This window comes from Podarcis tiliguerta (assembly GCF_965153285.1).
Source record: "Podarcis tiliguerta genome assembly, chromosome: 2".
Taxonomy (NCBI): Eukaryota; Metazoa; Chordata; class Lepidosauria; order Squamata; family Lacertidae; genus Podarcis; species Podarcis tiliguerta.
In genome coordinates, this window is record NC_139535.1 from 86671964 (window position 1) to 86698312 (window position 26349).

The 26349-nt window shown below is 43.3% G+C and overlaps 1 protein-coding gene across 1 annotated transcript in view; it reads right to left on the bottom strand.

The window, feature by feature from the left end:
- MGAT5B (alpha-1,6-mannosylglycoprotein 6-beta-N-acetylglucosaminyltransferase B) overlaps positions 1-26349 on the bottom strand; it is a 168989-nt gene that overhangs the window by 15597 nt on the left and 127043 nt on the right. The window contains exons 9-14 of the mRNA XM_083428470.1: positions 25412-25543; positions 22454-22587; positions 18651-18781; positions 12837-12992; positions 7957-8103; positions 5759-5875 (exon numbers count right to left, since the gene is read on the bottom strand). Coding sequence (XP_083284596.1) covers positions 5759-5875; positions 7957-8103; positions 12837-12992; positions 18651-18781; positions 22454-22587; positions 25412-25543 — 817 coding nt within the window. The remainder of the gene's footprint in view (positions 1-5758; positions 5876-7956; positions 8104-12836; positions 12993-18650; positions 18782-22453; positions 22588-25411; positions 25544-26349) is intronic.

Here is a 26349-nt window from a genome sequence, read left to right on the forward strand (position 1 = left end):
GGCCCATGCTTGGAGATGATGGGAGTTGTAGTTCAGAAACATCTGGAGGATGCCATGTTGACTACCTCTTTATTACTCACTAATTCAAAGATTCCCATTCTAGCCAAATTGGAGGCAGGGGAATAAAACTTCAGGACATAGACAGCCTGTTGAGAACGTCCATTCTAAGCCCCCCAGTCTCCTCCTCAACCTCGCCGTTGTTGTTTTTCTTTGTACATTTCCTGCTGCAGCAGAACAGTGTTTCAAAGACAAAATATCAGGGGAACCCAACAGCAAAAAGACTATAATAAGGCTTTCAAGCTTTTAAGGTAGGTCAGTTTTTAGGCCTAATTGCCTTGACAGCATCTCTAATATCCCAGCCCTTTAAAAATAAAAAGGAGCAAAGTGGCTGCAAATCGCTTTGTATTCTCTACCGCTTTCAGGGTGGTTTACAGAACACATTTTTGAAAGCAGCTCTAATGTGTTGAGGGAGTAGCCTGGGAAGATGTGTTCTGGAATGGGAACTGAGGGTAGGGCAGGGCTGAGAGGGTACGCCAGCCAAGCATTTCCTCTCAGAGTTTCACTGCACATTTTAGTTGCATTGTGGCATCAAGGTTTTCTTACATCTTAAACTAAAATGAAAGGTGGATCCAAACTCCATTGTTGTCAGTGGGATCAGGAGCTGCTAAGCTAGAACCTGGAGCCCCTGACTCTGTTTGCTTCTATTCCATGTGTGATCACTATCACTTCTGGTTCTGCCCTTGAGGGCAGCTGCATCACATCCTTCTTGGTCTCCCTGCTGTTTGTGGGGTGACCTTGCCTGCTGTCTGCTGCTTGGGCAAATACGTTAATTTTTGTTTCCTCTGGTTTCTCATTTTCCAGTCTTCAGTTCTTCACATTTCCACATTTTTGCTTTTTTTTTAAAAAAAATCTTCCCTTGAAAATTCATCTGTATTTTAGTGCAAATTTGCAAGAATACGTGGAGAATGGTTGAGCCAGGGGCTCACCCTGTGCTCTGTATACACAAAGCTCCTCTGTTGCTTCAGCAGGGAACAACCTCAGCCCTATATGATAGTAGCACTACTGCCTCCTGATGGCGAGTCTCGCCCATACTGGAAGGTGCTGCTTTGCTGAAAGGAACCCAGCTCTCTTCATTGGTCTCTTACTGTCCCAGAGTGGGGGAGTCTCTGGTTTCACTGAGTCCCCCATGGAGTCCTCTGAGTTTGAGGATGGCAGTGCCACATCCTCCGGTTAGGTGGGACATAGGTACCGCAGGTTTGTCAGGTAGCAACACGTCTGGAGCAAGCCCTGTCTGCCCTTTGGCCTTCCTTATCAGAGGCCTCCACTTCATCAGCCGAAGAGGACTTCTGCTACCTGGCATAGCATTGCCACAACAGCCAGTATTATTCTGCACCCTTTCCCCTAGCAGAAGCATTTTTGTAAACGTCATTTGCTTGGAGAACTGCACTACAAAATTCAGGGGAGTGTGAATTTTGAAGGATAATCATGTGTCAGTTTGCCTATGGGTTTGAGAGGTGCAGACTGAAATGCGAACAAAACCAATTAGCCCCCCCCAACCCTAATTTCTTGCTGATGCAGCCCCACCTTTCTGTCTGAGACCGAGGAGTTGAACAAACAGCTCCTGTTATTTATACGAATGACAAAACCTAAGGATTCATATAGCGATATTGCTCTGGGTTTTCAAAACGAGTCAATAAGAGACCAGAACTCATAGTTTGAAGATGACTGCCTAACTTGGTCCTCCGTTTGAAGTGTGTCTACTGCGTGGGTGGGGAGAGGTCTCATTGCCACTCTTCTGCTCTTCATTGAAAGCGGTTCAATCTGTTTAACACTTGTTAAAGAAAAGAAGGCTCTGAAGGTCTTATTTTAGCTTCCTGACCGCGTTCTTTTGAAATGCGAGGCCTGACCCAACTTGACCCCCTTTGGAGGCTTTCATCTCATACAGTTCTCCAACAACAGGGAGATCTTGCCCTACATCATTATGGACCAATTTTGAACTTGAACCAAATATAGGCCCACAGTTGGAGCAAAGTGGTTTTAGAGTAGATACACAGCTTCTACAGCAGAAGGCTGACAATGGAGCCTGCTTGTGAGGAGACATGCCCCATCTGCTTTTAATCATGCTATCTGCTTTTGCTTCTTCAGTCAAATACATTAAGAAACCTCCCATTTACCCTATTTTATCTTGTTCACATGCTCAGAGAATAGTTATGTTTCTCAGGGTACAGAGGGTATTTCTCAAAATTTTTGAGATATGGAAATCAGAAACCGCCAACCCACACATCAGACCAACTACTCAGATGCTGGAGAGTTTTTATTGCTTCCTATTACTTGGTTGCTACTTTGAGCAGTCTAAATTTGATTAATTGAACTTAATGGTGGTGGAGGGGAAGGATATTAATTTATTTGTTTCAGGGCCAAGACTTCACAAAGCTGCTTACTTCATACTAACGTAAAATATAAAACCACAACATCTGATGAAACTAGAGGCACCAAACACAGCAGCAGAAGTATAGTATACTTGCAGGGGCAGGAAGAAAAGTCTCAGAACAGATAGGTCTTTAACTTCCACTTGGGATGGTAGGGTGATTTGAATCTCAACTGGAACAGAACTCCACAAGGGCAGAGCCACCACCAAAGAGGCCCCATCTCTCATGCCCAGCAGTCTAAACAAGGTAGCAAACCTTCATGTCATATGGAAACAAAAGAGTCTTGTGTCACCTTAAGGAAGAGAAGATATATTATGGCTGTTTTCTTTACAGTCTATGAAACTGTAATGAAAAAAATAAATCTAGTACAGTGGTACCTTGGTTTGCATACGTTTGGTTTGCATACGTTTTGGATTACAAACATGTTAAACCCGGAAGTGTGTGTCGTGTCCCAGTTTGCAACCTTTTTGGATTACAACCACTTTTTTTTTTTTGGATTAAGAACAAAACATTTTTGGAGGCCCCATTGGCGAAAGCACGCCTTGGGTTACAACCTGTTTTGGTTTACAAACAGACCTCCAGAATGGATTATGGTTGTAAACCAAGGTACCGATGTAGTCTTTAAGAAGCTATCAGACTTTCTGCATTTTCTTCTGCTACAGACTAATATGGCTACCTCTATGGATTGGGTGATGCTTATTGGGGAGCTGGGACTGGTGATAGCTTCCTGGCCTGTGTTCACTTGGAGACAAGCTTGGAGTTGCTACTACGTAACATGTGAAGCAGCAATCACTGGTTCCTAAAAAAAAATCCCTTTTAATAGTCACTCAGTTGATTTGAGTTCCCTGATTCCTGCCAACCTTCTGAGTCAGACTTGGGTATTAAGAGAGACACCATTTTGCAGCGCATTGTCTTTTCAAACAACAGAGACACCCATCTCCCCCACCCAAAGCAAATTGTGAGCAAAATGGAGATCAGCACATTTTCTCCCTCCAGGAGAATTGACTTTAATGATCTGGACAACTTGAAAGGCTTCTGCTGTGGGAGAAGTAAATATTCATGACAGATACATTTTAAAAGTCTTTGAGAAACCGCATCACACAGCAGGTGCTGCATTTTTCAGAAGGTCCTTTCCCTTACTTCCCAGTCATTTTTTTCTCTCAAAAAAGTGTGTGTGTGTGTGTGTGTGTGTGTGTACAATGCTCATATTTAAGAGGCAGCACTTGAGGCTCTTCCTCTTATTGTTGGCTGGCTTAATACAAATACTGCTAATATACTAATAATGAATAATTAAATCAAAGAAGATAAATTATCCTGAGCTTTTATAGCACTTGCATGGTAGGAATGAACAGCAGGCAAGTTGTGTTAATATCTCCTGATACAGGAGAGGCTCTGCAGAGCAATCTTTGAGAAATTGCCCAGAAGCTGGAAAAGATTTATCTGAAAACAAAGGTATAAATGCTGAGGCCTGGGGCTGATGTTACTTCTTTCTGTACATGCAATCTTAAAACTCATATCTTAGGGCTAAACTAGATGTTAACATTGGCAAAGGTGTGACAGTTTTCAAAAAAGTGCAGGAAATACATCTGGTTCTCCCTTCCTCTTCTGTATCAACTAGCAAAGGCAACCTTGGGTCACTCATGACATGTGTGTTTCACCCTTGTGAGCAGACCTCAGTGCGGACAGCAGGCCTGGTCATCTGTTTATTTCGTAGAATTGTATTCATAGAATTGCAGAGTTTGAAGGAACCATGAAGAGAAGAAGAAGAGGAGTTTGGATTTGATACCCCGCCTTTCACTCCCTTTAAGGAGTCTCAAAGCGACTAACATTCTCCTTTCCCTTCCTCCCCCACAACAAACATTCTGTGAGGTGAGTGGGGCTGAGAGACTTCAGAGAAGTGTGACTGGCCCAAGGTCACCCAGCAGCTGCATGTGGAGGAGCGGAGACGCGAACCCGGTTCACCAGATTACGAGACTACCGCTCTTAACCACTACACCACACTGAGGGACATCTAGTCCAAGTCCCTGCAGCGCAAGAAATTTTTGTGCAATGTGGGACTCAAACCCACGATCTTGAGATGAAGAGTCTCTTAAGAGGCTCATGTTCTCCCGACTGAGCTATCCTTAAGACCTTGTTGAACATTCTGATGTCACTCAAGCCACAAGGTATAAATTCTCACTCAATATTCCACAGGGGAGAATGAGAACAAAATGTGTGGCAACCGTTTTTTTGCAGCAGCCAGATATTAACTGCAATGTCTCATTTGGTCTTTGAATGCTTGCAAAAGTCACTTTAGAAATATTTCTTTCAAATGTAAGTTTAGTTTTGCTTTTAACTGCAAAGATGTGTGCTCGGTAAAACCAGGAGCAGAAATGCCAGCATTGAGTTTGCCATATGTGGGTCATTGCTGCCTGTCCTATGCTATGTTTATGTACACGAAGGGATGGGTGGATCTGTCAGTTCTGTTTCGTCTGCACTTCTCATTTTTTCCCAGTCTTCAGTTCTCCCATATGTGTTTTCTTTTTTTAAAAAGTCTTCACGAAAAGCCCTCTTTTCTTTTCTTTTGCAAATTTATCTGAACATATACATATTTGTATGCAATTTTGCCTAACAGACACCTTTTCTGCAGTGCTATTCCCCCTAATACAATGCATACTTGCATGTTATTTTCATGAATGTGTGCAAATTTTGTGCACACTTTCCCACAGTATATGGGTTTTTCATATGGATAGGCTGGGAAACTGCATTGCAAAATTCAGAGAAGTGAAAATTTCAAAGGACAGGTCTTTGTGGCTCACATTGCTTCAGAAAGTGCAGATCAAGTAAACTTGCCTTTAAATGTGAACTGAATCAAATTTCTCCCCTAGCTCTATGTACATCTTAAAATAAAGTTGGAAACAGTCATGAAACACTCAAGAGTGTTTTGGGAGTCACATAAGGGACACACTCCCATGTCTTGAGATTCTAAATGCCAAGCTTTTATTTTTAACTGTGTTTGTTGAAAGGGACATTTTAAAAAATGAAACTTTAAGGAGAAGTTAAGAAAGTAAAAGCAAAACATAGCTCACTCACTTATTAACACCTTCTAACCCAGATGGCCTGACTTTCTGTCCTACAGTTTGTAGGGGCAGGGATAGAATACACCTGAAATAGGTCATGTTTTTCTTTATTTTCCTGAGATGGACTGCAAACCCACACTCATTCTCAACCTGACACTGTCCTTGTTGAATCCACCCACTGGGGTATTTTTTATTTTTTGGCAAAATATTGAAATAAAAGGCTCAATTTCTATGACTAATAATGTTTCAGGAGGCTTGGCTGGCAGTTACCTTGGTCCTCATAATGACTTTGATAGCAGCTTCAAATTCCTCTGAATTATTGTAGTCCACTGTCCACACATGGGGTTTCCCTATAAAATCCTCTGCATAGGGATGCTGAGAGGGTACCTAAAATACAGAGAGGAAACATAATACTTCCTGCAGGGGGCACTGTGGCTGCAAGCATTTCAGAAAACAAAGCAAAGTGTGAGGATCAGAAATGGCAATAAGGAAATAAAGGAAACTGAGTGCAGCTGATATATAGTACAAACGTCTTGAAGCCATGGAAGAAATATTTATTTTTAGAATTGTACTAATTCAGGTAGAACCATCTTCTCACATCCCTGTACATGATGTGACTAACTGCCTCACCCTTCCCTCATGCACCGATATACATATTACAAAGGTATGCACTTTTTCTTATTATAATTTTATCATGGCAAAGTGACATTTGAAGCAGCTCTCCATTCTCACAACAGCTCACCTGTACAGGTTCCCCCCCCCCCCATATTTTTTTACAAATGAGGGAACTGAGGCTGGAAGAGAACAACAGGCATTATGAACTACTACATCCCATCAGTGCAAGGATTTCTTGAGCAACCGATGCACATGCCCTACACAAATCTACCCCAGAGGGTGGGAGAAAATCTTAGAACAGATTTAGGGGGCATGAACTAGGGGAGTGGAGATAATGTTTTGTTGACCATGGTGAAATCTTCACACTGATGGAATGAGGGACTTAGCACTAGGTTGAATCCCACCCAATGTACTCCTGCCCCAAATCAAAGGTCATAATCCTACCCCCAGAACACACTGGTTCTCTGAAAGGCTGGTACATTTACAGTGGGGTACAGTGGGGGACAGGGACGTGGGTGGCGCTGTGGGTAAAACCTCAGTGCCTAGGACTTGCTGATCGTAAGGTTGGTGGTTCGAATCCCTGCGGCGGGGTGAGCTCCTATCGTTCGGTCCCAGCTCCTGCCCACCTAGCAGTTCGAAAGCACCCCTAAGTGCAAGTAGATAAATAGGTACCGCTTTATAGCGGGAAGGTAAATAGCATTTCCGTGTGTGGCGCTGGTGCTGGCACGCCAGTTGCAGCTTCGTCACACTAGCCACGTGACCTGAAAGTGTCTTCTGATGGCGCCGGCTCCCGGCCTCTTGAGCGAGATGAGCGCACAACCCTAGAGTCGGTCACGACTGGCCTGTACGGGCAAGGGTACCTTTACATTTACCTTTACAGTGGGGGACACGGGTGGTGCTGTGGGTTAAACCATAGAGCCTAGGACCTGCTGATCAGAAGGTCGGCGGTTCGAATCCCTGTGACAGGGTGAGCTCCCATTGCTCCATCCCTGCTCCTGCCAACCTAGCAGTTCGAAAGCACATCAAAGTGCAAGTAGATAAATAGGTACTGCTCTGGCAGGAAGGTAAACAGCGTTTCCATGCGCTCCTCTGGTTCGCCAGAAGCAGCTTAGTCATGTTGGCCACATGACCCGGAAGCTGTATGCCGGCTCCTTCAGCCAATAAAGTGAGATGAGCGCCACAACCCCAGAGTCGGCCACGACTGGACCTAATGGTCAGGGGTCCCTTTACCTTTACAAGAGCTGAAAATAATGCCAATATATTTCACATCTGGCAAGCAATGTGACCCTTTGGTTTCAGAAAATACATGGGTAGACAAGTCTAAGAAGCCTGGGACACAAATTTTCACAGCCCTTTGGCAGCTGTGGTGGCTCATTTGCCAGAAATAATGTATGTATGGAAGTGTATACTCAATTCTGACCAAACTAAGCCTTCTGATGTATATTTTGCTCTAGGGGGTTTAGTTTATTCAGAATTGAGTATACACTTCCAGAGTTCATGCTAAATACTATACTTCTGATAAATCAGCCACCGTAGCAGCAAGAGGGCTCTGAAAATTTGTGTCCCGGGCCTTTTAGACTCATCAACCCAAGTACTATATGAAACCCGAGTGGAACATTGCTTGCCAGATGTGAACTTTTTTCAGCTCTCCTACCCCACTATTAAAGGGGGGGTGATGAAGCTGTAGGTATATCAGGGATGGTGAACTTGCTGCTGGACTACAACTCCCATCACCCCTGACCTGTCTAGCAACATCTGGAGGTCCACAGGCTGCCCATCCCTGCTTTATAAATACCCAGATCAATTAGGCTCATGTGTAAGATCTTTGCTGCATAATTTCAGAGCAGGCTTACCTCTCTTGATGTAGGCTTCCCTCTGAAGAATTCATGATTGAGTGAACTGTGGGGTGGATTGAAACGAGCCTGCAGGAAAACACACCCATTGGCTATTGCTTCCAAGGGGGCGGGGCCCTCATAGGGGAAACCAAACCCAATGAAGAGCTGCAAAGAGAAAATTCAGATATTTCAGGCATCTTTGGCAACCATGTTATTTTAAAGCTATTTCAGTTATTTGTTTAACCCTTCAGTTCTTTGCCATGGGAGTTAATGGTCTACCAACCCTTTGATTGGCATTTTAACCTGTTGGCTGAAATCATGCAGTTAGTCCAGTACCAACAACCTGTATAATTTAAGAGGACAACAGCTGAATGGACACGTGGCCCAGACAGCCTCTACTCATTTGCATGTTTCAGTAGTCACTAATTAACAATTTGCATATAATTTTAATGAACATGGCAGATAGCAAACAATAGTCTTTGAACATGTTGCAGTTTCATTCTTCCACTTAACAATATTTTTTATTCAGAAATATTGTTGCCTTTGTACGAAAATTTTCGAATTAGCCCAGGAAACTAGGGGTGCAGCTAAAAACCTTTTTTTATTATTCGTAATTTAGACAGTCATAGGAGTGAAATCAGCCCTGAGTGCTCACTGGAAGGACAGATCGTGAAGCTGAGGCTCCAATACTTTGGCCACCTCATGAGGAAAGAAGACTCCCTGGAAAAGACCCTGATGTTGGGAAAGATTGAGGGCACAAGGAGAAGGGGACGGCAGAGGATGAGATGGTTGGATAGTGTTCTCGAAGCTACAGCATGAGTTTGACCAAACTGCGGGAGGCAGTGGAAGACAGAAGTGCCTGGCGTGCTCTGGTCCATGGGGTCACGAAGAGTCGGACACGACTAAACAACTAAACAACAACAAAGGAGTTGAAATTGGTGAATTTGGGATTGGGCCTGTCTCTTATCCTTTAGCATGTTCCTATCATTTTGTAAAATATATTAAGGTGGCTGATGCCAATTGGGACTGGTAGGGTGGAAGGCAGGAGGACTAGCAGTAGGTGGCACCAGAGCCAATGACAGGCAGAGCCAACTCATTCTAGCCTTGTTCTCATCCTCCTCCCTGCTGAGTTCTACAAAGAATCAACTCTGAGACTAAGAAGGAGGAAACTGACAGGCAGTGCCACTCACTCAACTGGCTGTTGTAAATTAGAAGGTGGGCAGCTGAGGGGCTGGTTGAGGGTAGACAGGCAGTGCCCCAGTTGCTCCACTGGTAAAATAAATACAATAAATCTCTGTATCCACACAGGGTGTCTCTACACAAGCTCTTCTGGCCTACTCTCTTTCTTTCCCTTGGGAAGAGGTGGTACATGGCTGTTTTGAGCAACGTGCTTCCATGAGCAACACCACCAATAAGTGTTTTGTGTTTGTTTTGCTTTGTTTTGTTGGCATATGGAAGTTCACCTTACTGGGAGAAATTAACCCCAAATATATATGGGCAAATCTGCCTTTGCAGTTGTTTAGCATGAGCTGCAAAAGAACTGTTGGTTATTTTATCTATTTGATCGTTTGCTTGAGTGAGTAATTTATATCCATCATCATCAATACCAAGTGACATCCCAGAGCAGCTGAAGTTAAGAAGAATAAGTTTCAATAATACAAAAAACCAGCACAACAATTTTAAAGTAGGTTCAGAAGATTAAGAGGCCTGGGGAAATACAATTAAAATGCCATTTCACGGCACCAAAACCCATCAAGGTGGGGACCTGGGCAAGGCTCCCTGGGGAGGACATGACAGACAGGTGAGTGCCACTACCTCAGAGGGTTGGGGCAGCAGTGGAGCAAGCCAATCGGACACCTGGGGCGGGGCCAGCTGCCCATGGGGCAGGCTGAGCTGAGGCAGCATGCTCCGTGAGGCCTTTGAGGAGTTTGCCTGCCTTCTCCCACTCAGCCACTCTACAGCTGGGGGGGAGGTGGCGGGCAGACTGTTTGGGGCACCGCGGAGCCTGTGGGTGCCCAAGCCACCATGTCACTCCCAGGAGAGACATGTGGCTCAGGCGCACTGCAGGCCCCGCGGTGAGTGCAGCCCGGCATTTTGTCACCCCCCTCAGTGGTGACACCCGGGGTGGACCACACCCACTGCACCCCCTTCCTCTGCCCCTGGGTTGGGGCACACAGAAGACAGCTTTAGTCAAGGTCTTTCAAGTGAGTGGTGAACTTTGACTGGATTGTGCCCAATTTAGATCATTGTGGTGTGTGAGGAGGGAAATGGGTGGAGGTTTGACAAAGGATTTGGAGGTGGGATTCAAGCTCCATTCCTACACTGAAAGTAAAAACCATTCCGAAGTCGCTAAAGACATGAGCAAGTCACAGAAAATAATGTGTAGACACCTGAGACTTTTAAATGTTCATGGACAGAAAATGGAGGACGAACCTAATAAATTCTTTGTTGCAATTATATGCTTCAGTGAATTCTTTAGAAGCACTAGCAAGATAGCTAAAGGGTTGCAGGAACTCCTGACTCTATAATTATGAAGAAGATCCATCTGTAAGATCTTCAGCTATCTCTTCCCGTAATGAGATTAAACTTTTCCCAAACCATTTCCGCTCTGCGCTACTTTGCCCTTCTAATTCTATTATGCCATTTTCATACAAGCAGTGGCTTCATCAGCCTTGCATTACCAGCTGTGGAGGTGAACCATTAGCAGGCTTACGGAGTGATCAGATCAGGAGAGGGGAGAAATGATTCAGCAACACACTGTGGAATGAACTGGCAAAAAGAGAAAGAAAGAAAGTTTCCCCACCAACTCCAGGCAAAGAGCTCTATTTGAACATGTCCTATGGCCCACTGAGATAAGAGAGCAAGGACCCTGAAGAAGCTATGTGACTAAGGCTGCAATGCTACTCCCTAGTAACTGGGAGTAAGGCCAATTGAATTCAATAGGCTTTACATCTGACTAGACTTGACTAGTTTTGTGTTGAAAACCTGCACTCCTACCAGTGCTAAGCAACCTACAGTTTAGGGCCTCTGGGCATGAGAGGCCTCTAAATCCATCTTTCACTAAATTTCAATTTTTATGGAATTGGTTAAATAATAAAGGGAATAAGTAAATCCAACTTTAAAACAGACATTATCATTCTCTTATGACAGAAACATCCCATAAGATCTGAACTGAGAAATGCTTTCACAGCGGAATTTCATTTCCGTGATTGGAACAATATTATCATTTTTTGCAGGGTACCTGCTACCTTATGCCAAGAGGCACAGGATGTAAAGTGTATAGCAAGAGAAGATCAGAAAATATTCCTCTATACCACAGGAGCGGCAAGGATCCTAATTGCTAAAAACTGGAAAAAAGAAACTGTGCCAACAAAAAAGGAATGGCAAGATAAACTGTTAGAGTATATTGAACTGGCTAGATTAACAGAGGCAATTAGAGATCACACTAGACAAGAGTTTCAAAAAGCAAGGGGGAAATGCAGAGAATACTTCACAAAACAGTGCCCTAAAATACATACCTGGACTTGTTTCGATTAATGTCTGCAGGAGACTTTGTGAATATTTAAGTTATAATTAGAAAAATCTTAATAATTATTCATAACGGAAACCGTTTATAAGAAGAAAATAAAGAGGCCAGATACAGGATAAAGGAAGTCTTTTATTTGGTTGGTTGTATTGTTGTATGTTATGCTCACTGTATGTTATGTTCACGTTTAATGAGGGTGGATTTGTGTATTGGGAGGGTGGGGGGGTTTGTGTTATGTTGTAGATAAAATTCCAATAAAAATTAAAAAATTGGGAAAAAAATTAAAGTGCCAGAAACCACTCCTTACTGCTGCTTATTCTAATTTCCCCCCTTTTATTTTGTCATATATATATATATATATATATATATATACACACACACATACATACAGTGGTGCCTCGCAAGACGAAAAGAATCCGTTCCGTGAGTCTCTTCGTCTAGCGGTTTTTTCGTCTTGCGAAGCAACCCCATTAGCGGATTAGCGGATTAGCGCTATTAGCGGTTTAGCGGCTATTCGCGGCTATTAAAGGCTTAAGGGATCAGCGGATTAGCTGCTAAAAGGCTATTAGCAGCTTAGTGCCTTAGAAAAAGGGGGTGGGGAGTGAAAAAAAATCGCAGCAACTCGCAAGACATTTTCGTCTTGCAAAGCAAGCCCATAGGAAATTCGTTTTGCGAAGCACCTCCAAAACGGAAAACCCTTTCGTCTAGCGGGTTTTTCGTCTTGCGGGGCACCACTGTATATATATGAGTTTTTCCATAATCACATATACAAAGCAAAACATTAAACATCAACTTCCCTTCCCCCCCTTCCATGGTTCCTTCTATGATAGATAGATGATAGATGATGATAGATAGATGATAGATAGATAGATAGATAGATAGATAGATGATATAGATAGATGATAGATAGATAGATAGATAGATAGATAGATAGATAGATATAGATAGATGATACATAGATGATAGATAGATAGATAGATAGATAGATAGATAGATAGATGATACATAGATAGATAGATGATAGATAGATGATAGATAGATAGATAGATAGATAGATAGATAGATAGATAGATGATAGATAGATAGATAGATAGATAGATAGATAGATAGATAGATTAGATAGATGATAGATAGATAGATATAGAAAGAAACAGCCAGCCACCATTACCAGCCCTGGAGCACTGCCTAAGGGTTTTGTCCCATGTGGATTCCCACATCTTTATTGCCGCAATATTTCCATTGCATGCTCCAAAACCTTTGCTTTGTAGCACATTGGCACATAACTCTTAAAAAACAATCCCACTTGGAGAATTTCTTATTGCCAGAGTTTCATTTGGCCGCAACCCTCTTTCTTTCTGCCTGTGGCAAATACCTTGGCTTTTCTCAGGAGTTGCTGGAACTCATGCTGCGGCAAGAGACCATGATTCTTCACAAAAGCTGGGACTTCAGGCGGGCGCTGTGTTTCATAATAAACTGTGCCGTGGATCTCCATGTACTTGTTCAGGATGGCTAGAAACTTCTCTTTGCCCTGAGAAAAGAAAGGAAAGAAATTCATCTGTGATTGCCAGTCACAAAGTTCAGAATTCGTGAGGACATATAAAATTCCGTCCAGCTGCATAGATTTTGTCATGGCTCATCCAGATGGTAACCTTTCCCCAATTAAGCAAGCAAATAAAAATGTACCCCGGCAGAGACAATGGGAGATCAGCTAGTATAATGATTAGGGTATCTAATATGTTCCTGATTTAAATTCACACTCCAAGCATGAGCATACTGGCTGAGCCTTAGGCAAGCTGCTCCATCTCCCAGTCTCAGCCACTACCTCTATAATATGGAGATAATATTGGCCTACCTAAACAGGTTATTGTAAGTCAGGGGTGCTAACTTGAATAAAATATGGGGGGCAGGTAAGCCCTGCTCTACATAATTGATCACAAGACATGGCGCATGCACATCATTTGAATGGCAATGCCCATCAAAATGGGGGAGGGACAGTCCCTCAAATATTTTATTGGGGGTGTGTGAAAGGACTCGGCTCCTAGGAGTTGGCTCCTGTGTTGTAAGCAGCAATCTAAAATGAAGTGCATTGAGCAGTTAGAAAAAATGTGATGCCAGTACATTATGTTAACATGCCCTTAGAGCAGCCTTTCTCAACCTGTGAGTCCCCAGATGTTGTTGAACTATAACTCCCATCCCCCCTAGCTAGGAAGGCCAGACCTCAGGGATGATGGGAGTTGTAGTCCAACAACATCTGGGGACCCACAGGTTGAGAACCGCTGCCTTAGAGCATTCAAAAGGTATCCTGTTCTTAAAGGGAGGTCCTGCTCTTTGGAATAAGATTATGTCTGATCAAATTATGTGGGCGGTATGCTATTTTGAGAAGCAGGTCCCAGTTGCCCAATCAGAGGTGGGGAAACTTCTTTTTCCTGGGAAAAGGCGATGTTGCCCGAGAGCTGAACTGATGGTTTGTAGAGAGCTCCTTCTCTCCCTCCAGGCTCCCCTACATGAATGGAACTGGGCCAAGGTTTTCCGCATATCTTTTAGGTGTTATCTTGCAGCTTCCCGGCATTTTTCCTTTTGGGAATGAGCCCCGCATTAGGTTGATTAACTCTGAAGCTCATTTGATGTTGCCTTTTAAGAATTGCACGTAGCTGGTAAGGACTTCATTATCACTCTATCAAATGAGTAGGCTAGCAGATCAATACATGTCACACAATGTTTCCAAGCATGGATCTCTTTTCCCTGCCAGCATAAATTCTGCACAAGAGAAGTAACTTCCCCTTCGAATTCAGCTGTGGTCAGCATTGTCCTTTGCAAAACAGACTGCTTTCTGCTCTCCCTTCTTCCCCCAATTTCTCCACACTTTTCAGCATTAGAAGACACAAACCAACCAAATTAAACTTAGGGGTGAGAGCAGAGGTACAAACAGCAATCGAGACCTGGGCTTCATTGAAGCCCAGCCTAAAGAGGAAGCTCTTCCCAGCCACAGAAATTACTGTATGGTCTCTGGTTTGGTAGACAAAGAAGATGGGGACTTTAATGGCCAAGCCTTGCTCTCACTTATCCTCCCTGTGCTATTTGCAGCAGACACCTGCCTCAAGCACTCAGAGAAGTGATGCAACGTTTGCTGCCACTGGGGGATGCTGATACACTTAAAGATCTGTTTCAATTCTTCCACCACATTTGGTATTGTGGCTGAAGCGTAAAACCACTAAGAAGTGTGCAGCACTTTCTGCACATGCCAAACATCACACACCAACTGCTGGGTTGATCAGTCAGATGTTTGATGGGGACAAGACTGAGTTGGCTCATATGGCTAGGGAACATTTTCCATAAAGCCCAGTATTCAAGTCTGAATTCTGCTGACGCTTCTGTTTTAGATTCCATTATGGGAATGCCAGGCTTTAAAATGGACCTTCGCATGAGGCCCCCTCATGTAAGCACAGAGATGCTTTGCCTTGTCATACAGAGCTGGGCTGTGCCAAGTCTTGCCCTGTATAGTGGGAGGCCTCTGGCATGTCACATAATGACTTGGGCTCATGTACAATACACCAGAGACTGGAAGGAATGCACACTCATGTCCAAGGATGTTTTCAGAAACTGATGGAAAACAATAATAAAAATTGTGCATCAGCTCACAACCAAAACAAAAATTGTGCAAATCAACAAAAGGAGCAAATTCATTTTGAGTCTTCCAGTTGGAAGCATCCAGTGCACTCCATGAGTGCTTGTAAGTGTCTTATTTCTGTAAGGTTTCTCATACAAGAGTCTGTGGGTTGTATGAGACAAGGTTATGTAGAGGAACTGTGGCCAAAGGAAGTAAGTCTGCAAGTGACCTTTGAGCTGTCAGCAAGCAGTTCGTATTGCAAATGATCACTGAGCCCAGTATATATAAAGCTATACTTTTTAAAGGCAGGTAGATAAGCATATTGAAGCGATCATTTGCAATACAAAATAGGATTTATACTTAGAGGAATAAAATGGAGTATATTCAGATCAGGTGTGAGTTTCTTAGAATGGATATGAATATTACAGACAGCATTTGATAAAATGATGGGAGATATGCATAGTGTGTGTGGATAGATGGATAGATGGATATGATGTCTGCCTGCTTTTGCAATGGAAAGCATATTGTGCAATGGGACTTTGCATTTCTCTACTCCCTCCGCCACCTTCCTGAATGCCCCACATCAGCTGTCTGGAGATGATTTTCGGGGGTATGAAGAGGAGGAGAGAAAAGAGGAGCCCTGTTGCATAAGCAGATGCTACACTGGAGAACATCCACTTAATATTGCTTTTGTGTTTATAGTACATTCATTCTTTCTTTCAAATCAGTTGCACGCTAAAGTGAATAAGGAAGTTGTATACATCTACGGTGCATCACAGGTTCCGGCAAATATGGTTTGGGTGAATATTGTTATAATCATCTTCAGACAAAACCTATGGTTTCTGCATAGAGTTCTTGCTTAGCGGAAGCGATAATTTAAAAACCCTCCACTGCACTCCTGATGGCACATATTTCAGTTTGCTGGATAGAAATCTGTGTGATGAACAATCACATGTTGATGCACAAGAGATTTCCATAACTTGAGATGCACAATGTTTGCGTCAAGTAAAGCTGTGCAAGGGGGGGGGGGGCGAGAGGAAGCGTTCTCTAGGCAGGATTTGCTTCTACACTCAGGGGGTAATTGACCTGCTTTCCCCCTGGAAAACAGAAGTGTACAGAGGAAACAACATGCAGAGAAAACAAAACAGCAAAGGGAAGAAGCCAAGCCATTCACCACCTGGGTTTGATTCAAAAATGAGAGGTGTTGTGTTTCAAGTGTTCTACTTTGAAGGCACACACTGAAACTTGGGGGCTTGGGCTCCATATGTGTGTGGGGGGGGGACAGAGATGGGTGAATTTGTCAATTTTTATCAGTTTCTCATTTTTCCAACCTTAAATTCAGTTCCCCCCATTTTTATATCAGATTTTTTTGAAGTGCTTCGGGAAATTCACCAGTAATTTAGTGTAACTTCTCCTGACATGCACATTTTTATATGCAGTTTTCTCCAATAGATGCATTTCCCCCCAAGGTGATGTACCTTAATATGCTGCATGTTCCACGTTATTTTCATGATTATATGCATTAGTATGCACACTTTAGGGACGCGGGTGGCGCTGTGGGTAAAACCTCAGCACCTAGGGCTTGCCAATCGCATGGTCAGCAGTTCGAATCCCCGCGGCGGGGTGAGCTCCCGTCTTTCAGTCCCAGCTCCTGCCCACCTAGCAGTTCGAAAGCACTCTTAAGTGCAAGTAGATAAATAGGTACCGCTTATAGCGGGAAGGTAAACGGCGTTTCCATGTGCTGCGCTGGTGCTGGCTCACCAGAGCAGCTTTGTCACGCTGGCCACGTGACCCGGAAGTGTCTCCGGACAGCGCTGGCCCAGCGCTGGCCCCCGGCCTCTTAAGTGAGATGGGTGCACAACCCTAGAGTCAGACACGACTGGCCCATACTAGTGTATGTATTTTTGTACATGTACACATTGCAATGTGGCCTTCAAATAAAATTCCATTTTTTCAGCGCAAATGGGTATTCAAATCCAAATAATACACATAAAAGGCACATAGTTAAAAATGATTTTCTGTTTACCTGCAGCTGGAAATCCCATGGTGGGCACACAGAGAGAAGGAAGAAGGAATGAGAGTTAGTTCCTCTGCATCAATGGCAACAAGCTAAAAAGATCTCAGAAATGCTCTGAAGCAACCAGGAACCAACAGAGCTTCAGGAAAGCTCTGTTGGGTTGTACCAAGGTCTCATTTAGCCAAGCATCATTTCTGAACAGAGCCCAATCCAGTGCTTCCAAATAGAAGAAGAAGATGATGAAGAAGAAGAAGAGTTTGGTTTTGATATCCCGCTTTATCACTCCCCTTCAGGAGTCTCAAAGCGGCTAACGTTCTCCTTTCCCTTCCTCCCTCACAACAAACACTCTGTGAGGTGAGTGAGGCTGAGAGACTTCAGAGAAGTGTGACTAGCCCAAGGTCACCCAGCAGCTGCATGTGGAGGAGCGGGGAATCGAACCCGGTTCACCAGATTACGAGACTACTGCTCTTAACCACTACACCACACTGGCTCTCAGTGTAAGCAGGCCATAAAGGCAATTCAGCCTCCTGTATGGTTGTTTTCAACTACCCCAAACTATCCTGCCACTGGTATTCATTTAACTGTCACAGACAGTAGCTCATGCTTGTCCCCTCCTCCTCCACGAATTCATCCAATCCCCAGAACTTCAGGGTGGCATCATGATTACTGGGGAAGCTTCAGCAACAGGGGAGTTGAAGAACCATATATGATAAGCATTTTAAAGTTCTTAAAAGCACTTTTTAAATAGCATGACATGAACACAATGGTTCCTTCCCCATGCTTTCTTGGGCCCATCATTACCATTTGCTGTTGCAAGGAATAATGCAGCAGAGATGAATGAAGAGGACAGGCTAAGTAGCTCATAAAAGCTTTCAAATGCTTATGTTTATATAGAGTGGTCCATGGATAGAGTACATAGAGTGACAACATTCACTTTGTCCTCTCACTGTGGGATTTGGCATTTAAACAAAGGATATGTGTGTGTGTTGATGTGCGTGTAGTTCTATGTGAAAGAGAAGGCCCTCATTCTTTGCATTTGCAACCAGGCAAAGATCGGGATATACCTATCAAAGCCCTAAACTGGTCCTGAAAGTTAAAGAATTATTTGGAAGAAACCTTTAACTCTTCATATGGTCCTCTGCTGTGTCTGGGATGAGGAACCTGTGGCATCCACTGTTATTGGACTACAACTCGCACCAGCACCACCATCATGTTGTTGTTGTTGTTGCTGCTGCTGCTAAAATCTATTAAAACAAACTACAGTCATTACAATAGAGTCATTTCTGACCATTGGCCACACTGGCTAGAGCTGATGGGAGATGGAGTCAAAAAAACCATTGGGAGAGGCACAGGTTTCTCATCCATTTGTTAAATGTTATAAGAGATGCACTCCATACCTAATTACTCGAAAGAAGTCCCACAGAGTTCAGTTGGACGTCTTCCCAAATAGGTTTGCATAAGATTGCAGCCACAGTGCATTTAGCACACTTTGGACCGTGGTTGAGTGACACCGTGGTTGAGTGACACCGTTAAAAAGTTCCACTATTTTATTCGCTACCCACCTTCCAAATGCTGGCTTCTTTCCCATATACCACGGCCATGTTGTTAGCCTTGTTGGATTTAATAAATTGCTTCTCTGTTTCATTGAGCTCCTCAGACACAAAACCCATGAAGGAATTGTCAGGCGTATGAGCTGCAAAGAAATAAACATCCATGCATTTGACTTGCATTAGGTTTCTCCAGATATTTCCTCTCTGTTCTCAGTAACACAAACACCCCATTCCCAACGGGATGCCTCACAGGCTGTGGAAAGAAGCCTCACAGGCTCTTTGCTAGGGCTGCATTGAATTTTGCACTCATATCCGACTTTCTACCACCACATGGTTTTATAATCTAAAAAGTGCCACATGTCCTCCCACATATGCTACCACGACTGCAGCGCGGGTTTTCTGATAATTCACAGGAGATCTGCTTCGTTAGTTTACAAGTCAGTTACATTAATTTTAGAAATGAGTCCATTGAGATATTTTACACCCTCCATTACATAACATCTTTGATTTAAAAATGGAATAACCCAGAAATACTTTATATTTTTCTTCTCATTAAACAACATCTAGTAGAGTGGGCTACATGAGGCAGGGATGGCAATTAACAAAAATGAAATACATCAACCCTGGAAAATGCTTTTTTTTAAGATAAAAATTGAAACTCTTTAAAACATTGAGAATTTTCACTTTGGCGCAACCTTTTTTTTAAAAAACATAAAATCTGAGTATAATCTTATCTTAGTTCTCTGGAGCTATAACAGCTTTATTACTATTATTATTTTTAAAAACCCAAATGTTGAAGAAATTGAATTACTTTAGAGCTGAATTGCCTTAGAGGATGCATTCAACAAATGTTATTGGTTTGCTACTTGCAAAGTCAAGTCTAATATAGCCTCCACTTGTAAGATTCAGCTTCAAATATCCAAGTAATTTTCAAACAAACTGTAATTTCTCAATGCTTGGGGTCCCTCCATGTTTGCTTCTTCTATTGGGCTTTCATTTTTAGAATGATAAAAAACCTTCCAAAATTACAGGTTACTGATTATTATGGATAGCTCTTAAAGGGTTCATGTGCTTTTCATCTCTTGTTTTCTCAGGTGACATTTTGGCCATGCACTTCAGTAGATTTCCATGATCACTGAAATGTCACAGGACATATTTTTGGGAAGTAACAACAGGAATCCAGCAGCTGGGGGAGAATGCTGGAGGATGGGGCGGTGGCACAAGGCAGTAGATGTGTTTGGCAGATCATGTGACTAGATGCTATGTTCATATGAACTGTTCACTGATGGACTTGTCTGCACAATCAGGGACCTACTCCACAGAGTTACTGGGAGGATAAAGTTTGGTGTGGTGGGGGAGCCGTATTCTGCAGGAAGTGTGTGTTTGTGGAATAAATTAAATAAAATACAATAAAACTTAATCAAACTATTTTATTTTGTATAAAGCAAAAAAGGGAGAGCTGCATGTTCCCAGTTGAAAACCACAGTCAAGACTGGACTGCATTGAAGAGCAGACCCAGAAGCGATGAAGAAGAGGAGAGTTGGCTTGCAAAGCTTTGGGTTATTTCATGTCTCTGCAAAGGTACTCTCTTCTGTTTGGTGCAAAGATGGTGCCCACCCATAGCTGTCAACTTTCAGATTTGAAAATAAGGGATCAGCAGCCTTGAAAATAAGGGATCAGCAGCCTCACCTGTCCCGGGGACAGTCTACGGGATAACTAGCAATCCGGGATAGCAGCAGGAAGTAGTGGGAAACCGCGCTGGAATAAGGGAATTTCCCGCAAAAAAAGGGAAGGTTGACAGCTATGGTTCCCACCACAAATTTGAGTACATGATGGAATGGCAGCAATGATGTTATATTTTCCTAGCTGTTCTACTGCAATTGTCAGCCCACCTAGTTAGGAGGGTGCTTTCAGGACACTTTGTTGCCTCTAAAGAAGGTTGGCGTTCTCCTCCCCTGTCCCTTCCCTCCTTAACCTTCCCACAAGAATTGTGCACCACAGTTGTTCTGAACTGATCTCCCATTAAATCCCAGAGAATTCTGAGACTTAATTTGGGCAATGTCTCTCAAAGGAGGGAACACAAAAATAAAGATTTCTCCTAACTGCTGGTTTGCAAAGGCCCATTTATTTCATTTCCAATACAGTCCTGAAGAAATTTTTACCATGACACCACATCCTACTCTTCCTGCTGTCTCTGTGCTTCTAGCTGGGCGAGGAATGATTGGTTATCTTGGCAGCTCCCAGAGAGCTGGAGAGAGTTACTTGCATCGAAATAGCTCTGTGTCTGTTACAAGTCTTTCACCCTGGCCATGCTGGGGAGAAGGGGAGATGCTGGGACAGCCTGGAAACATAATTAGCAAAAACAGTGGGAGTGGGACAGTAAAGTATGAAAGCTAATTAAAAAGGCAGGCCCCATTAAGCTAGCTTTTCCTTGGGGCATCATTGTCAAGGTTAAGGTCAGGTGGAAGCAGCAAATCTGCCTATCCAGAACCCTCGGGAAATCAACTTGGAGGTGCAAATGTGACAGTATCTCTACTACCCTTTTCATGGCACGGACATAACACAGGGCACAGGAACTTTCAGTTCCTGTCTTCATGATACTTTGGGGGCTTCTTCATCTTGGAAAGCTTCCAGATATATTCTCTGCGTTTTATTTCTACCGGCTTTGAGAATGGTGTGTCAATAAATTCTACTCTAGACAAACGATTCAGGCCATTGGTTCAACCTGCAATCCAAGCCGAGGGTGTATGGTGTGTGTGTGTGTGTGTGTGTGTGTGTGTGTGTGTGTTAGGACACTTGAAAAACAATCATGTGAATTGGTAAAGTGGTCATGTGAATAAGTGACAGCTCAGAAAATGATTTGCTACTTTCAGAGCAAAGAATGTTACATGTACTTGGGGTTTATCTGTGCTTAATTAAGTATGGACAGATTAAGGAACCTCAAACGATGCCTTTTCTTTTTCATATGTGCTCATTCCTGGTGAGGCAGAACCTATGGACAAGCTGGGAGGATGTAGATCTGGAAGTAGTCTGGGGCAGAGTGGAAGGACAGGCAGGGAAGAAACGGGTGGGGAACCAATCCTGGATCATGACTCCATGAACAAGTGGTATTGGAGACAGGCCTTTCAGTACCCTGGACAGTAGACAAATTGTTCAAAATATAGAACTCGGAAGACCTTCTCCATGAGGAAAGCTGAAAAATGTGGAACTTTTTAAAGCAGGGGGATAACTAAGGGGGGCATTGTAAAAGTTAATAAAATTCTGCATGTTTTGGGAGGAAGTAGATATTGATAATGTTTCTTCCTCTCTCATAACATTAGTACTCAGAGCCATTCAATGAAGCCATTCAATGAAGCCAGGAGATTCAGGACATGCAAAAAGAAGAACCTTTTCACACAATGCACAATTAGCTTATGGAATTCACTGACTTAAATAGCTTTAAAGGGGGGTGGGAAAGATATTCCTATTAGCAGATATTGACCATGATAGCAAACTAGCAAGTAAACAAACACCCCTTCCATATTTGCAAGTCATCTCTGAATACAAGTCATTGGAGAGAGCAGAAAACAGGTTATTTGTTTGTTAAATTTATATCCCACTTTCCCACCAAGTGATGCTCAAAGCAGCTATTTGAAAAAATAGAAAGTAAAATATAGCGTTGTAGTCCAGAACAGCTGGAGGGCATCGGGCAAGGGAAAGTTGGATGCCATGGACTTCTAGACTTACTCAGGAAGGGTCTGCTATTCTATCTGAGCACCCACTGTCATCACACACCTCTCCATGGCAAATCACTGTCAAATGTTGATACCACTTACGAAACATTGTCATGAACTGCTTCGGGTTCAGATTCCAATAGCCCCAGTTTGTCCGGTACCCATGCAATGTGGCATATTCCTCATGGTTGTATGCAGGCTCAGTCCCAAAAGTGTCAATCACTCGAACACGGCATCTGTGCAAGGGAAACGAACAAAGGCCATGCCGGTTATGTCCTGCATAGGAGCAACACAAAAATATGAGCTAGTGATACATTATCCTAGAGCCATTGTGCCATGCCCAGTTTTGGTGGAGGTCCTCATTTTCTGGCTTCTTCTTTAACTGGAAATGTTAAAGAAACTACAAAACTGATGCTCCCCGGAGAGGCTCAGCAAAACCTCTTGTGTCTCTGTCAAGCTGTCACAACTACTGGTGACCTCTCCTTTCCCAAAGGAAGAAGACAGGAATGGTAGGTTGGTAAACTGGGAGGGGAGGTAGACTTACACATAACCCACTCCTCTCCCTCCGATGAGCATCTTCTGTGAATACTGAAGCTGAGTGCTGGCAGGAAAAAGGTCTCAAAAAGGGACTTTAAAATGAGGTGATGTGAGTTTGCTCATTTGTTATTTAGTCGTTTAGTCATGTCCGACTCTTCGTGACCCCATGGACCAGAGCACACCAGGCACTCCTGTCTTCCACTGCCTCCCGCAGTTTGGTCAGACTCATGTTTGTAGCTTCGAGAACAGTGTCCAACCATCTTGTCCTCTGTCGTCCTCTTCTCCTTGTGCCCTCCATCTTTCCCAACATCAGGGTCTTTTCCAGGGAGTCTTCTCTTCTCATGAGGTGGCCAAAGTATTGGAGCCTCAGCTTCAGGATCTGTCCTCAGGGCTGAGCACTCAGGGCTGATTTCCTTAAGAATGGATAGGTTTGATCTTCTTGCAGTCCATGGGACTCTCAAGAGTCTCCTCCAGGCCCATAATTCAAAAGCATCAATTCTTCGGCGATCAGCCTTCTTTATGGTCCAGCTCTCACTTCCATACATCACTACTGGGAAAACCATAGCTTTAACTATATGGACCTTTGTTGGCAAGGTGATGTCTCTGCTTTTTAAGATGCTGTCTAGGTTTGTCATTGCTTTTCTCCCAAGAAGCAGGCGTCTTTTAATGAGTTTGCTCATGCCTAGTTACAATGCATATTTTTATTATCACCAAAACCCACTTTCTCAAATATATAAGGAGCCTGCAACACATAATTTACCAGCATGAGTTGCATTGCCAATAATATCACTTAATGATGGATAGCATCATATTTCTCTGAAGAAGAAAGATAGATCTAGGTTGAAAGAAGAAGAAGAAATGAAAGGGGTGGATATGGTCAGCAGTGAGACAGGGAGAAGAGTGAAGCAGAAGGTAAGACAGGGGTGGAGGTGGGCAATGAGGTCTTGAGGCAACAGCTCCCTAAAATGAAACAAAGACGCAACGCAAACAAATCGCCTTGGTGACAAATGTTTGGGTATCACAGGAGTCAATTACCAAAATCCTCATTCTGTTAAATCTGAAGAGGCTTGATGTATTCAAGTTTGAATATATGAGACTTGTATTCAAAATTGATTTCACATCTGGTTTTGCAAGAGCTCATCCCTCTCTTTCTGTTGACATGACTCCCCTGACCCCCACATCCTAGCCACCCTGAAACTGGCTTATGGCACTGATAAAAAGAGAAAGGGGAAGAGAAGTCAAAAAACACAGCAAGTAGAAAGCAAGCACAGGAATAACAACTCCTCTCTTCCAACCAAGCTGAATGCAGAGAGAAAATTGATTTACAATAGAGGCAATAACACCGCCTGTCATTTTTCTCCCTCATAAAATTGTGCAGGATAACAGGAGGGATTGGCTACCAGTGCTAAATTAAATCACAAAATTTTGCTAGCTGCTGATCTGGCAAGAGTCTTTGAGCTGAACTTTTTAAAACCTCAAGAGGAGGGACAAAATGGGCAGAGGTGTCCCAAGTTGATCCATCCACCTGCCTGCCTCTTTCTTTCTCCTAGCGATGCTTGCAGAACACACCCCCAGAGTGCAGATGTATTATTTATCCTTGCTCTCACTCACAGGTCCATAACCCCCAAGGGTCTCTGTGTTCTCCATGGAAAGTGATACTATTATTATTTCATTTAAGAGAGTGGTATGAAGGATTGCTCTTTCACCTTTGCAAACACATCCCAGCATGTAACAACGGCAGCTGTGAAGCAGCATGGAAGCCATTCACTGGGCAATTTACCAGCTCTCAGAGACATGGAGATAAACTGGGCCAAGGGAAACTTGTGTTGTGGAAATTTACTTTTGGAAGCTTGAAGGATAAGGAAAGGCTAAAAGTTCAAGAGAATTCAAGGTTCAATTCTGTTCAGTCTCTGGAATAATCATGTGCGGTTAAATTCTTGGAAAATAATAGTGCAATGCATTTTGATCTTTTGAAATGGCAGACAAAAAACAAGCTCTTAAGAAGAAGAGCTAAAATCATCATCATGTAAAGCAAAAGTTTGTTAAGTCCTAAATACAGCTGTGGTTTCAAAAGAATAGAGAAGAATGGAAACAATATCAAAAAGGGCACTGATGGAGAGGTCCTTCTTAACTTTATTTTTCAGTTTTTAAAATACATATAACAATCAATCTCCTTATACCCCACCACCAAGAAATATAAACCATGCATATACAATGTAAATAACTGTCAAACATTCAATTTGTAAATAGTTTAGACTTGATTTTAGCCAAGAGAGGTATTGAGAAAAATTATTACTTTAGGGCTGACATACATCCGGATTTCAAAGGCGGAAGTGACATCTGTGGGAATTTCCAAAAATTTAAAAAAACCCATAATTTTTGACAGTTTTGTAAAAAAAGAAAGAAAGCTCAACTACTTTCGGGAGGTCCTCGTTTTTACTTTTTGAAATATGGCAACCCTAGCTACTTGCTTATAAAAAAGATACAAGAGGTGGACATAAAAGCCCACCAAGTTCTTCTTACCTGTATTTCTTAAAGGAGAGGCCCATGTGCTGCTTCATTTGCTGTAGGCCATGGTAGTCTGTGTAAATGAGGTCAAAGGGCAAAGGGACTGTCAAGGGACAATTACCCCGGCCAGGAGGCACTCCTAAGTTACTGGAAGGAGCAAGAAAGAGAGGTGAAAAGGGAGGGAAGGGCGTCAATATAGCAGAGGTGGGGAGGAGGACAAATGTGGCCCTCCACCCTTTCTTTCTGGCCCTTGAGACTCTCCCCAAGCCATATCCCTCTTCCCCAGCCATACCATCTCTCCCCAGATAGAATTTACATTCACTGAGTCCAAAAATATCTCTGGAGGGTCACAGGTTCACCATCTCTGGTGCAGAGGACTTACAGAGGGGCTAGTGAAACTCTAAGATGACTATAAATTTATATGGGCCTAGCATCATGGGCCCAGCCTTCTCTAGCACAGGCCTCTCATGATGAATGTTGAGGGAGTGCTCTACCTAAAGATGCCTACCTTTCCCTGGGGACGCTTCCCATACTCTCAGATAAATGCTTATAGCAGCCAGCGGGGGAAAAGGGAAGGTGCTGCTGTGTGGATGAGCACTCAGTTACAATTTCAGTGGGTCATGCAAGTCACCTCAGCTTCTGAAGGTAGTTCTTAGTGGTTGTAGTTGCAGCTCCAGGTTGGCCACAGATGGCCACAGCACAAAGCTTGTGGGCTGCAGTTTCAAAAGCTGGTAGACTTGAGGAATCACTGTGGCTGCAGGAACGGATTGGAGGGGGGAGTCGCAAAGGTGCCTCACAAGGCTTGGAAGTTGAAGGACCCATCAGTCCCCACTTTTCACTGCTTCCTCCCATTGGCTTTTCCTCCTCCTTGTTTCATACCATTTTCCCCACCTTACTCTCTTGCCTTGCATCACTACCTGCTCCTTCTTGCTCATCCTGAAACACCTTACAGT